Source organism: Rutilus rutilus (genome assembly GCF_951802725.1).
Source record: "Rutilus rutilus genome assembly, chromosome: 1".
Taxonomy (NCBI): domain Eukaryota; kingdom Metazoa; phylum Chordata; class Actinopteri; order Cypriniformes; family Leuciscidae; genus Rutilus; species Rutilus rutilus.
Window position 1 is genome coordinate 22,824,952 of NC_140209.1, and position 14,829 is coordinate 22,839,780.

At 41.0% G+C, this 14,829-nt stretch overlaps 1 protein-coding gene across 1 annotated transcript; it reads left to right on the forward strand.

Moving 5' to 3' along the window:
* The first annotated feature begins 4,330 nt into the window (after positions 1 to 4,330).
* Positions 4,331 to 14,583, forward strand: LOC311276736 (alpha-2-macroglobulin-like). Its single transcript, XM_084386610.1, has 34 exons — positions 4,331 to 4,496; positions 4,690 to 4,873; positions 4,949 to 5,105; positions 5,211 to 5,263; positions 5,424 to 5,444; positions 5,557 to 5,719; positions 5,802 to 5,886; positions 5,957 to 6,071; positions 6,151 to 6,271; positions 6,362 to 6,471; positions 6,544 to 6,714; positions 6,794 to 7,021; positions 7,118 to 7,330; positions 7,409 to 7,558; positions 9,105 to 9,230; positions 9,303 to 9,396; positions 10,674 to 10,821; positions 10,928 to 11,153; positions 11,241 to 11,364; positions 11,435 to 11,556; positions 11,635 to 11,686; positions 11,777 to 11,860; positions 11,951 to 12,127; positions 12,265 to 12,340; positions 12,422 to 12,578; positions 12,653 to 12,727; positions 12,813 to 12,975; positions 13,047 to 13,231; positions 13,300 to 13,518; positions 13,589 to 13,710; positions 13,828 to 13,909; positions 13,999 to 14,082; positions 14,165 to 14,270; positions 14,354 to 14,583. Exons 1-34 carry the CDS (start codon positions 4,402 to 4,404, stop codon positions 14,392 to 14,394), a joined length of 4,329 nt encoding a protein of 1,442 aa, XP_084242736.1. The 5' UTR covers positions 4,331 to 4,401; the 3' UTR covers positions 14,395 to 14,583.
* Positions 14,584 to 14,829: the final 246 nt, after the last annotated feature.

Here is a 14,829-nt window from a genome sequence, read left to right on the forward strand (position 1 = left end):
GATAGCTGGAATTCAGTCAATGGTGGGGAAAGAGTAAAGTAGAATTATGAATTTAACAAAACGATACACAATTGTAGTTTAAGTTCGCGCTGAAACTATATTTACCTTTTTTGAAATAATCCATTAAACCTGCTGAGAAACGAGGAGCGTGAACTAGAATGAGCAGTTCCACGCGCATGCCCGGGAAACTCATGAATATTCATGTAGGCTCCGCCCACTGCCTCTACAGATGCACAACTCACTTTTGCCCCACATTTCACGGTGCACTTGGTGCAAAAGGGAGAGCGCGCGAAACTTGTCACTTGAAAGCGAAAAACAGTGTTTGAGATTCGTCGCAGCAGATTCAAGCAGCTGTAATTATGTACTTGTGTTTGTGCTAGAAAAATATACAAGACATTTGTGAGAAAATATTCTACAAGTGTGCAACTCTCATTGGATGAATTCACATACTGAATTGCAGGTGAGCTAAATTTCTCCGTGACTTCACATTTTTTGATGCAGGTGTTTAAATGCGTTTTGCACCATATTCACTGCAGCAACTGTAGCAAAAATGTGAGCGTATGAGTTTCTTAATTTGTGATTTGTAGAATAGGATTTGTGCACCTGCAATAAAGAATTTGAGAAGGTGTAACTGTTGTGTTGTGTTTGTGGAAGATAAAAAAAAGTCTACAAGTTTGCAACTCTTAAAACATTTCTCTCTGTGACTTCAAATTTACTGATACACATGTGTGGCTATTCTCTACAACTACAAATTTCACTGTCACAGGCGTTCAGTAGTTTTGCACCAAAAATACCTCCATACACGGCAGATACGTCACTGGTTTGTATTTAAGATGAATTAGAAAGTCCCAAGATACTTGAAGCTCCTTCAATTGTAATTGTGTAAATGATGGTCTCTTCCCCTCAGCTCGGTTCTTCACCCCAATCATTTGCCCCACTAGTGGAGCGGGTTGATGCTGAAGATGATCATGTCCTAGTGTATCTGAAAGAGGTGAGACTGTGTACACTGGGTATATTCACTAGCTGCCATTTTCTCATGTGCTGCTGTTCATCCTTTCTGTCTTGTAGGTTCCCAAAGGCGTCCCCATGAGTTACACTCTGCAGCTGAAACAGGTTCTTGCAGTGAAAAATCTCAAGCCAGCGGTCATCAATGTTTATGACTACTATCAGACAAGTACGCTTTCATCCTAATCATGCTTTGCTCTGGCTGAATTCACTGTTAAATGATCCAAGTCATTTTCTGTTCCCATTTCAGGTGATTCATTTGAGACCACCTACACATCTTCCTGTCCATGATTTGATTCAGTACTGGCTGTAGGACATGTGACTTGAATAAAACCACTATACAACCAGTTCTGTTGCCTCTTGTTCCTAACTGCACTTTTGCACTGCACTTTCCTTGATCTTTCGACAGTTAAGAGTTCATTACACTATAAAAATACCCTGTAAGTTTCAAAACTTCCTTATTCCAAAAACCACAATTATTTAAACCAAGGCCAGAAAATGACAGGATCTCAAGTGGAGACTTGTGACCTCACAGGGCAGTTGTAGACTGCCTTTGCAGAATATCATCTGTCTACATCACCACATCTTTGGCCCCGCCCACTGGAGTGTTAGTAAATAGATGTGAAAAGATCGACACAAGATCAAACCCATTACCTTCCAAATGATCCTAATGCTAGGAAGGTTTTTTTTTTTTTTTTTTTTTTTAAAGAGAACGCCTCAGTAGTGCATTGTTTGTATTCGGTACATTTCACTGGATTATTTGGTAATTCATTCATAGTTTCTACACAGGCTCTGCAAACAAACTTTTACGATATGGATCTGCCAGCAACACCACAAACATGGAAGTAATCATTTATTCCAATCCCTGATCAGTGATTTCTGATGTGTAATCAAGTTCAGACAATCTTTCTCAAATTGTTCAAGACTGTTTATGCATCTGTATATCAAGCCAGTGACTAAAATATCTACTTCACATCGTTTCACTTAGGATGAAAATAGTCTTATTTAAACTGATTAAAATGTATACAGAAAGTAATCAAAGAATGCTCCCTTTCCAATCGCTCAAGCTGGCAATCACATCAGAATTTATCTGGACACTTGCCAACAAACATGTCAGCAAATGACAGCAGTGAGCATTTACATGTTTCACAGCAGACACACCCCTTCAAACAGTGTTCAAATCAGAGGCTAAAATCAGGATAGGATAAATGCCTTTTATTTCTAAATTATGATAATTTATGTAGAAATCATACTAACATTATAAAATTATAAAATAGTCCATGCAGTTCATGACCCCTTTAACACAGCTTTTAAGCCTGGGTAAAGAAGCATTTCACTCTTGTAATTTAGAAATGGGGTTCAATCACACCGCTTTTTACCTGGGGTTTTGAATCTATGCTCTGGAGCAGGATTAGCTCTGATTTTATTGTGTTAACTCCACATTGCGGTGCCAAACTTGTCCAGTGTGAAGTGATGTGGTGTTAGAATGGTAACAGAGTAAAGAAAGGAAAAACAGAAACTAAGTGTGAATAGTGTCAAAATGCTTATTTTCGTTATAAAATATTTGTTCTTGTTAAATTAACCATTCATTGGTTATTTAAATAATGCATCTTGGAAAAAGGGAGACACCTACAGGCAAGAAGAGTGTACAATGGGCTGAATACGAAATCAGCCATCTTCTCAGTTCACACGAGCTGTTGAGAAGGATGTTTTATGGCCGGACCAGCAGTATTTATTGTCTGTTTGGTGCTCTTCGTGTCTTTCCCAGATTTCCTCAGTTGCTGTAAACACTAAAGTGAATGTGCTCAGCAAAATTGCTTTCGCGTGGTTATTAACACTGATCACTACATTGACAACTAATCATGAGCTAAAATAAAAATGAAATAAAAACATTTAGGCTAATCCAAGAGCGAAGAGAATTAAATTCCAGCACAAGAGCACAGAGACATTTGCGAGTGTGAACGGAGGTCGTTTTTCTAATGTTGTCATCTGTACAAAGAAAAAAACTTCTCAGTTTTAAGGATTCAAGGATTGAATAAGTGCACTCAATAACGTCCACTATGGTTTCTACCACTACAAATGGCTGTCGACCCAAATACTGCCCTATTTGAGGGTATAGGGGGCGATTTTGGATTCAGCCGTTGTCGTGTAAACATACCTTTAGTAATCCTGAAGATACTGATTAGCTTATTCAGGTGTTTTATTAGGGATGGAGCTAAACTCCGCAAGACAGTGGCACTCCAGGACCCCCTGGGATAGAGTCTTGTGTTTGGACAGAGATTTTATTGGACAGAGTAAGAGCGTGTGTTATTCAGGCTGCGTCTGAAACCGCATACTTCCCTACTATATACTGTAGTTGGGAAAAACAGCAGGGCAGCGAATAAGTATGAATCCTTAGTATTCATAAAAGAGTAGGCGAGAAGTTCCCGGATGGCCTACTGCTTCCGCCCAGATTCTGAAGCGCTCAACAATGGATACTTTTCTATCCCAGGAGGCAACGGGAGAGGATACGTCAGCAACGAGTAAACTAGTTTGAGTGAGTATACTACAGAAATGAATAAAAATATCTATTTAAATCTTAAGTTGTAGTTTATTTTAATTATTGTAATTTCACACAGAGTTATTACACCACTTTTCTGATTCTTGATTTCTGTGCATTTGTGATCTTTTGTGGTGGAGCAGATATCCTCCAAGGCAGGGTGATGGCGGCATTTGTGGGGGGAAAAGGAAAACCTTAAACAAAAATATAAAGTAAGATAATTTTTTTTTTACTTCTAATACAGAAATCAAATGACATTGTGCTGTTAAAATAAGTGCTTATATTTGTATATTATATTACTTATATATTATATTTGTGCATTTTCGTAGGATCTGAAATGTCTTTAGACATGATGTGAGCAGTGAGGATGAGGAGCCCAGAGCTGAAACGATGCCATGGATGAAATCATCCATCACTCCACCTGCCCTTATTGCCTCAGATTGTGAAGCACAGCGCGGCACAGCAACAACCTCAGGCACAAAGGCACGGCTATGAAGAAAATAGAGCATCAGTGTGTTTTCAGCATGTCAAAGGCTTGCTCTACTATGCTTCGCTCACAGGAGTGTTTACTGTTGAAATGAGTCTCACAGGTTCAGTACAGGCTCTCTGTGAAACCGGGTCTACATGTGTCACTGGCAGTATTTAGATGTGTTTTAAATCAATACCAGATAGAAATCCTAATCAACTGACTAAATTAATTCCAGGTGGTGGTTAATCAATTAAATTAACAAAATTAATGCATTCCCTTACAATTAAGAGTGTTTAAATAGAGAAGCAGCAATAAACAGTGGTAGAGTGTCTTAAGAGAAACTCTCTGAGAATTTTGAAAAAGACTCTTGATTTAGGTTTGGTTTTGGATGATTTTCCTCATGGCTGTGAGGGAGACTAGTTTTTGGAAAGGGCTCATTTTAGCCCTTTTTCTCTTTGCTGTTGATGGACAGAATACAGGGCCGTAAGTGCCGTTAAATGTGCTTTTATGTTGGATTAACTAAACTTTATAGATTGTGAAAATGAGCTTTGTGAACCGATTGAAGCCTTCTTTCAATACCATTGTTAAAGATCACCACTCTTCATTTGTTGCAATCCAGTGATAAAATAGATATCATGTGGTTTCTGAAACTAAATCTCTCTGTATTTTTCCACAGGTTATTCATGGTGACATTCCCTGCAGTGATTGAGTCTGGATCTGATGCCAAATTATGTGTAACTCTTCTGAAACCCCAAGAGAGCCTCACAATGACAGTTTCTCTGCTTGATGAGAAAAACAGGACAACTCAACTTGTGCAGCAAGTTTCTTCAACGTCGTTTCACCGCTCTTTCAGTTTCCAGGTCTGTCATGAGACTCATGTGCTTTTTCTTTTTTTCTTTTCTTTTCTTTTGTTTGTTAACTTAGTTTCTCCACAGGCTCCTCGAGTAGATGGAGAATCTGTGCAGACGCTGAAGGTGGACGTTCAAGGGAAGGTCTTCAGAGCGACTGAAGAGAGGAAAGTCATGTTCAGACGTTACCTGCCTTTGACCTTCATCCAAACAGACAAACCTATCTACAATCCAGGACAAACAGGTGAGCTGTGAATGTCCCTTGGTTTAATATTAGAGGTGTAGAAAGTCCAATATACAAGTATTGATAATCAAGTGCATTGATGTGAGTTTATTGGTGTCTTTGCAGTGAATTTCAGAGTTGTCACTATGGATACCAGATTTGTGCCTTTTGATCAAATGGTAAGATCTGATGTTTCACCATATTGAGTGTTCTAGCCACAAAAAACTACAAATTTAATTCAGGTTATTTTTATGTGCACTATTTTGCACTTTAATTTTCAGTGATTTTTGTGGCATCTGTGTTTTTTAAATGTTTAATTTTCCTGTCTTTGTCTTGCAGTACAATCTTGTGGTGGTGGAGGTGAGAATATGCTCTGGTGCAAGTCTTTGAATGGAGCCAATACAGCTTTTTGTACTTTTTCTCTGTTTGCTTTTTTTCCTCTGAGCTGTTAATTATTTTTATTTTTTTTAAGGACAATAATAACCGGATTGGGCAGTGGACAAATGTTTCCTCAACGGGGTGGATATTGCAGCTTACTCATGAGTTAAACCCAGAGGCTCAGATAGGGATGTACACACTAAAGGCTTTTATTGGTGACCGAACAATCTCCCAGGTTTTTGAGGTGAAAAAATATGGTAAGTCATTGTGTGTATAAATTGTGCATCAGTTCAATGACAGATCTGAGGTCTTGATCAAGTCATCTGGTTTCTGGTTAAGTTTTGCCCAAGTTTGACGTGACCGTAAACACACCACAGACGTACAGCGTTGCAGATGTGGGACTGAAGGTTGAGGCTTGTGCCAAGTGAGTAAAGCTTTATTTTCTTGTTTTGTGGTTGGTCAGATCTTGATCTTTTTCCTTGTATGTTTCTCAGATACACATATGGCCAACCTGTGCTTGGTCAAGCATTGGTGGAAGTGTGCCGTGAGCCATTTCCATATGTTGTGGTTCCTGATGTGACCCGTCGTTGCCTGAATAAAACTGCAAAGGTTTGACTCCTGCCTTACATTGGAGGGTTTTTCTTCTGCTTGTGCTTGACTTAAATGTGACTCTTTGTTCTGCTACCAGATGAATGACACTGGCTGTGCCTCCCTTACCATCGATACATCAGTGTTTTTCAACACCAAATTTGAAAATGATATGAAAGATACTTTTCTTGTAAATGTGAATGTCACTGAGGTGGGAACAGGTGAGCTATTGGCTGATCTTAACCAAAGGTACTTGCTTAAAGTTTGTTTGCAGTTCACTTTTTTTTCTATTGCATCCCTCCACCCCCCAGATGTATTGATGTCAAAATCTGCAACAGTGTCCATTACGTTTGAAGTTGGCAAAGTCACATTTGTGGACCTCCTGGATTATTTTGAAACTGGATCAGTGATTAATGGAAAGGTGAGTAAGTTTAATCATTGTTGCAGAAGCCTTCACATTGGATCCATTTCCTAACCTTGACATTCCCAACAGATATCCGTGTCTCATTTCGATGGTACTCCAATTGCAAACAAAGTGGTTTATCTCCTGGATAGTAACAGCTGGCCCAACAAACTGCTGCTGAATCTAACCACAAACCAGAAAGGCCTGGCCTCATTCTCCCTCAGCACTGCTAATCTTCCTAAAGCTGCTCTCAATCTCGCGGTACGATTTGTTCTGTTTTGTGACATGTAGACTTCTCCCAATCTCTCGCATGAAACCAATGCCATTCATTGTTCCCCAGGCAAGTGTGACTCCAGAGGTTGGTTATGGTTACAAATCACCATACTTCACTACAGATACAAGGGTTGTTCAGCTTCTCCAACCTGCTTCTCCTGACAACCCATCATTTAGTGAACTGACTATAGTGAAGCTCGAGCAGCCACTCAAATGTGGTGCTGCGTTTCCAGTGACGGTCAAGTATTCTTTTGTTGGAGAGACTGGTGGCTACAGCACTGACATCATCTACATGGTGAGTGAACATTAGTTTTGTAGCTTTTTTTTTCTTTTTTTTTTTCTGCACTGGTCAGTTTGTTCAGCACCTTTATGCACCCATTTGTCTTGTCAGGTCATGTCCAGAGGATTGATCGTCCTCCATGGATTTCAGACAGTCACAGCAAGGGCTTCTAATACAGTCACGAGCGGCTCTGTGTCGTTCCAGCTGTCTGTCAGTGTTGGTATGGCTCCAGTTGTGCAGATTCTGGTCTACTGTGTTCTGCCCAGTGGGAATGTTGTTGTTGGTAGTGCATCTTTTGACACAGATGCATGTTTCCAAAACCGGGTATGATGTGCACTGGCATCTTTTGTTTTTAGTTGGGGAATGGTGACATGTTCTACAGCCTGTTGGTCCTTGTTCCAGGTGTCTCTACAGTTCTCTCCTGCTACGGCCGTTCCTGCTGAGGAAAATGTTCTGACTGTCTCTGCTGAAGCAGGATCTCTGTGTGGCATCAGTGCTGTAGATCAGAGCATCCGGATCATGGAGCCAGGAAGACGTCTGAGTGCTGAAATGGTATCACGTGTATCAATCAGATTTCCATTGTAGCAAATTGGCTTAAAATAATTTTTAACTTGTTATAATTATGAATATTTGGATCAGTTGATAGAACTAACTTAATGTCATAATATTACAATCAATTTACCTGTTTGTCCCATGAACACTGGTAATTGTTTAATTCTAAGAAATGTAAATTTCCGGGGTATGGGAAATCTTTCTTTCGGTACTACTCAGAGCAAGTAGTCTCAATCTGCATCATTAGGGACTTCGTATATGAGCATGAAACATGGACAATTTTACTTGTGACATGAACAAGACTTTAACTAGACTGAACTTAAACTATTCTAACATACGCATGCATACAGTTTACCAAGGGAAAGAGCTGAAGCAGAATACAGTAAAGCAATAAGTTGTAGTATTGTTTGAAATTCAGACAAGTGCCCTTGAGCAAACCATCAGTTTAGTTCTAACACTGCCCTTTAAAAGGGGTAAGGATACTTAATGTATCATATGAGATTAAGTTTGATACTTTTATGTCTTGCCCATTTGAATAAAACTGTCATGATGCAATTTGAGCCTTCAGTTGATCTTTGCTGATGTCTTGATGGGAGAGAACCAGTGGTAGTCAGAATCTTTGGTGAATGGAAAGACGATGCCACAGCCTGGCACAAGCTTGGGGGTCCTTAAACTTCTAGTTCAGCATCTTCACATCAGGATTTCTCAGAAAGGGACTAAGACGTTATCTTGTGATCATTGATTCCTTATTTTTTTTGAAAGCATGATGTCACCCTTTGGAGGTGTGAGCCAATAAGTTTTTACCTTATGGAGGGAATTTCTTTATTGCCCTTTGTTCTAACAGGCCATTGAATATGTAATTTGATTGGGAGTTTAAGAAAAGAATCTTCAAGATTCTTATACAATGTGTCACAAAGTAGGCAAAATGTAAAATAACAAATGGGGGACAAAGATTAGAGTTTAGAGACCAAACATGCTATACATAATGATTTTGGTTAACCATTGTTTCAGAAATGCGTACTATCTAAAAGAGAATGAATACATATGCCAAACCCCATAAAAGGGAACTCATGAGATGGGGGAAAATTGGATGCATGTTTATACATTTTCTCAAGTGGTTGTATATATTATAGGGTAAAAAGGGTTTATTTCTCATTCTCAGCAAGAACACATCTCTGCAAATTCCTTCTGGGTCAATATGTCTTGTCAGTCTTAATGTGTCCTGTAACAATGTGTTAGGGATTCATTTGGGATGTTAGTTTTGGGGGAAGTTTCATAGACTTCTGTTGGGAGAGTGAGTTTGCTGGATTATTCATTAAATATAATAACTTGTGTCTGCTTGGTCCCAATGATGCACCTTTTAGACCTAAACTTTAGTGGCATTCTAATCCGATGTGCCACACTAAAATATTCAGTTTACTGCAGATCAGAGATGGTGAAAACCCTGACATGCCATCACTGAACTACTTTGTTAATGAAGTTTAATCAAATTGAATCCTTTTTGAAATGTGACTTACTACTAGAAGACAACTTTCTATGTTCTCAGGTGTTCAACTTGCTCCCAGTGCGATCACTATCTGATTATCCATATGAAGTTGAGGATGAACAAGAGTGCCTAAATGTTCGACCCCGTCGGGCTGTTTCTACAGACCAAGCCTCTGAAACCTTCAAGGTATAAAACTGTTCATTGTCCTGTTTGCTAAACTCACCTTTATCTTCAAACATTTTTCTCTTGCTGTGACAGAGCATGGGGATGAAGGTTGCCACAAATTTGCCTATCAGAGTACCTCAGTGTGTGATGTACAGAGGCCTGAATTATTATCGCAACTTCCATGATGGTATGTCAGTTTGTTTCTTGCTCTCATGACTTGATGGATTTCTTAAAGTGATACTTCACCTCTGGGAAGATGAATGTGTATTTAAAATAGGTCATTTAAGTAGAAGAAATGTGAAGACATTTTTGAATTTGGAGCTTTCTAGACTGAGAAAAGCCAGAAAATGTATTTTTGGCTTATGTGGATGAAAGACAACAACTCCCAGAATGCACTTGCTTCGCTGCCTTAGGAGGCCACGCCTATCGGTAAGAGTGCGCAGTTGTTGAAAACAACAAAGCTAGCCTACGTGATGAGTTTGCGAGGGATTTAGAGATCGTCCAAAATGTCCGGGATTCGGCTTTTGCGTTCTACAGTCGCCATTCATCATGTTTACTGTGGCGAGCAGGACGAGGCTGACGGCCGCGGGAGAACGGCGTGAGGCCGGTGGCGTGATTAGTGAGACGCGCCGGGTCTCGCATCTCACGGAGGAGCGGGAATTTTTCTTAGCAATGGTAAAACGCACATCAACCGATCACTTGTTTAGCGTTCATGTAAACACTACATTCAAATTCACCAATCGGAATGAATTCAGTTAGATTGAAAGGTGTGCATGTATGTAAACAATGAATGGCGACCGCAGAAAGCAAAAGCTGAATCCCGGACATTTTGAACGATCTCGCCCGCCGGACAAGTCCGGGAAAATGAGGATGGTTACTTACTCAGCTTTCTCCTACTATTCAGCTTTCTCCACAGAACAAGAGCTTGCTAGCTTAGCTTCCAAAGAAAGGCTGACTGTGTGTACATTCTGTGAGTGAGATCCCACCCTGTATGGGTGGTCTGAAAACATGTGGAACAACGCCATCTACTGCCTGTAGTCTTTAGCCTCTGTCCAGAAAATCCTCCGATGACGCAAAATGACGATTTTTGCGTCATCGGAGGATTTTTTCCAGACAAAAAATACATAAATCTCTTGTCTCAGGGTCATATGAGGGTGGAAAGCATGGTAATTCGAAAATACTACAGGTTTTCTACTAATACAAAGCTTAATGCTAAATCCTGAAGTAACCCTTTAAGTTTATTATAGTTGGTAGCTTCTATGACCTGAAACTGCAAGCTATTTGGAAAAACTTAAATCTCTTGCATTGTAAGTGTATATTCATCTTTGTTATTAATGTTCCATGTAAAGTCACAACTAATTGATGTTTTTGTTTTTAACTGTCCAAACATGCATATTCGAAGTTGTCTGAACCATTGTATCTGCAGACAATAGGACAGTTTGTGAAATTGCCGGTCTCTTTCAGTAATGTATTATCGTAAGCCTGTAGCCATGGAGATGGCTGAAATGGCTCCTCCCGTAGCTGAAAGTGCTGGAGGTGACACTTCCTCTTTTGACGTGACCATCAGGACTTACTTTCCAGAAACCTGGATCTGGCAGCTTGCTCAAGTGGGGTTAGTAAAACCTTTTGTTCCATCTAAAGCTACTTTCCCACAGGTTTTACGTCCTGTCCCCCTCATTTATAGTTTTTTTTTTTCTTTTTTTTTTTTTTTTTCTCAGAGCGACTGGATCCACACAAGTTCCTCTCACTGTTCCTGACACAATCACCACATGGGAGACGGAGGCGTTCTGTCTGTCCTCAAAAGGTTTCGGTCTTGCTCCTCCTGCTTTGCTGACGGTCTTCCAGCCCTTCTTCCTGGAGCTCTCCCTGCCGTACTCCATCGTCCGTGGGGAGTCTTTTGATCTGAAGGCCACGGTCTTCAGCTATCTGTCCAAGTGCATCATGGTCTGTCATGGTTTCTTTATATACTATAATGGATCTGTATAGAGAAGGTAATGTGTCTTTGCTCCATGTGCTCTGTTTCATTGGCAGGTAAAAGTAACTCCAGTTTCATCCATGAACTTCACTCTTAAACCATATACTGATCCGTATTCATCCTGTCTTTGTGCCAATGGGAGAAAGACCTTCAAATGGGTTCTCTCAGCTTCAGTTCTCGGTCAGTTTTGGACCGTCTGTTTTCAAATTTATAGTTTGTGATGTTGCTCACTTCCTGTCTTGCACTGCAGGAGCTGTCAATGTAACTGTCAGTGCTTCAGCTGAACCATCCCAGACTCGATGTGGCACTGAAGTCGTGACTGTGCCTCCGAGAGGACGCATTGACGTAGTCACTCGAAGTTTACTTGTCCTGGTGAGTGTTACCAGCCTCCTGGAGTTTGGTCATGGCTCTCCTGCTGCCTTACTGATGTGGTGTTATTGCGTCTTATAGCCAGAAGGAGTTGAAAGGATGAACACCCAGAGTTGGTTACTGTGTCCAAAGGGTTTGTTTGCACTCAGTGATTCCCAAATACCTTCTCCCTGTATAGCCAAACACTAGCTTAGCACTCAATGCTGATCTGTTCTGTCTTCAGGAAAAGATCTTTCTGAAGATGTGACACTGACATTTCCAACAAATGTGGTTCAGGGATCAGCCAGATGCTCTGTTTCAGTCCTTGGTAAAGCATTTCATTGAGTAGAAACTGACAGGTAATGTTTAGCAGAATAACGGTTTCTGATGTGGTGTTTTATGCTTTACATCCTTGTAGGGGACATAATGGGTCGTGCGCTGAAGAATCTAGATGGGTTATTACAGATGCCGTATGGCTGTGGAGAACAGAATATGATCATTCTTGCTCCGAATATTTACATCCTGCAGTACCTGGAAGTCACAGGGCAACTCACCACAGCCTTCCGAGAGACCGCCACAGGATACCTTCGGAGTGGTATGGGCGAGCAGATCCATTTTTGGTGTTGGGGAGACTGTCTTAATGACTTAGTCCGTGATTCCCATCGAAGCTGTCAAGACTCTAATAAGCTCATCTCATCCCCTGCCCCATATTTTTTTTTTTTCTTTGAACAGGATACCAAGGACAACTAAACTACAGGCACATTGATGGCTCATACAGCACTTTTGGTTATGATGCATCCAATACATGGTGAGTTTCATGCTGTTATTCTAGTTGTGTAACCTTTGTCACAAGTGGTTTGTTCAGTTTAACAACTTCCTCCACGGCCAGGTTGACCGCCTTTGTCATGAGGTCTTTTGGTCTAGCCAAGCGCTTTGTCTTCATTGATCCGAATGTCCTTCAGAGTGCAAAGGACTGGCTAATAAGCCAGCAGGGTTCAGACGGCTGTTTCATGCAACAGGGAACTTTGTACCACAACAACATGAAGGTACATGTGTTATCAAATGGACCTTAACCGTAAACTTTCCAAGACTGTTTTTAATCTATGTGCTGGTGTTTTAGGGTGGAGTTGGTGATAACGTGACCATGACTGCCTACGTTGTTGCATCGCTGCTTGAACTAGGCGTCCCTGCCGCAGTAAAAACATCTCCAGTAGTTGAATGAGCTCCTTGCAGATAGCCTTCCTTTTCTGGCTGTTGTTTGATATCTGCTTTGCTTTCAGGATCCCGTCATTACCAACGCTCTGTCATGCTTGAGACCTGTCATTGGGAACCTTGGAAACACTTATACCACGGCTCTGCTGACCTACACCTTCAGTCTGGCTGGAGAGACCACCACTCGATCACAGCTTCTAACAACCTTGAAAAACATTGAAATTTCTGAAGGTAAGATTTACCAGCCTCTTGTTTGTTCAAGTTCTTTGGCATCAACTTTCTCCCCTCCATCTCATCCTAAGGCACTAAACTCCATTGGTCTCAGACGACATCTGGTGATACTCTGGCGGTGGAGATCAGCTCTTACGTGCTGCTAGCGGTTCTCGCTGTTCAGCCTCTCACGACAGCTAATCTGGGTTATGCTAACCGCATTGTCAACTGGCTCGTGACCCAGCAGAATCCCTATGGAGGGTTTTCCTCCACCCAGGTGCCTCTGACTACCGAACATGAGTGCAATCATTTATGAGGAGTTTTTAATCTGGTGCTTGTCTTTAGGACACAGTGGTGGCTCTTCATGCCCTGTCGGTGTACGCTGCTCAAGTGTTCAGCTTGGACGGCACCAGCACTGTTACTGTACAGTCCTCAGTAGGAGGAGACTCTTATAGCTTCAAAGTGAATCGGGACAACAGGCTGCTGTATCAGGAGAAGCCGCTGAAGAACGTTCCTGGCAAATTTAGTGTTAAAGCATCAGGATCCACTTGTGTGTCTGTGCAGGTCTGTATCTTCACTCCTCTTCTGTTGTGCACATCCAAATCTGATTGTTTGCTCTGTCCTCATTCTGTAGGTTGCGTGTTTCTACAACATCCCAACACCTGTTAAAGTCTCCAGGACCCTGAGTGTTGACGCGAAGGTGACTGGAGACTGCCGACCACTTGGGGCCAATCTTATTTTGAACTTCACCGTGAAGTAAGAATAGCTTTGGCTTGGTGTCCTGAAACCAGCTCTTGTTTGACTCCTTCAAAAGGATCCTGCATTCTTGATTCTGTTGACCTAAACCTCTTTATTCCCATCACTGTTATTTAGATACGACGGTGCAAAAGCAAGCACTAACATGGTTCTAGTGGACATTAAGCTCCTGTCGGGCTTCACAGCAGATACGTCACTGGTTCGTAGGTTTAAGATTTAGAAAGTCCCAAGATGCTTGAAGCTGCTTCAGATGTAGTAGTGGCTGTAAATTACGTCTCTTCCCCTCAGCTTGGATTTCCACCCCAATCGTTTGTTCCGCTAGTGGAGAGGGTTGATGCTGAAGATGATCATGTCCTAGTTTATCTGAAAGAGGTGAGCCTGTACACTGGATATATTACTAGCTGCCATCTCAAGTGCTGTGTATGTGCTGCTGTTCATCCATTCTTTCTCGCAGGTTCCCAAAGGTGCACCCATGAGTTACACTCTGCTGCTGAAACAGGTTCTTGCAGTGAAAAATCTTAAGCCAGCAGTCATCAACATTTATGACTACTATCAGACAAGTATGCTTTTATCCTAATCATGCTTTGCTTTGGCTGATTTTACTGCTGAACATAATCTAGATCATTTTCTGTTCCACTTTCAGGTGACTCATTTGAGACCACCTACACGTCCCCCTGTCCATGATGTTAAATAAGTTCTGTCTGTAGGACATGACTGAAATAAAACTCCTATACAATCAGTTCTTTTGCTTTCATTTTGTTCCTCATCTATGACGTTTGTTTGAAGTTGTGGATTACAAGCCTTTGCACTGTTCGTGAGTTATTTGTCCTGCATGGAATCCTTATAAAATGGCTGAAATGCTACTTAAGGCAGTAGCTTTTCCTTACTTTGCTTTGAGTTTATAAAGGGTTTCTTTTGAGACCAGGTCTCAAATTAATGTAAATGCTCTTGTAACCTTTTGATTGTGGTGTTACATCTTTTTGTGTGGCAGTTTTATTTAACTTATCAGAGGTGAGAGGCTTAAGTCACATGACTTAAGTTGCACATTTAAGGACTTGAGACTTGCTTGACTAAATTAAGTTACTTTACTTTAGCTTGAACTCCAATGACTTGCCTTGA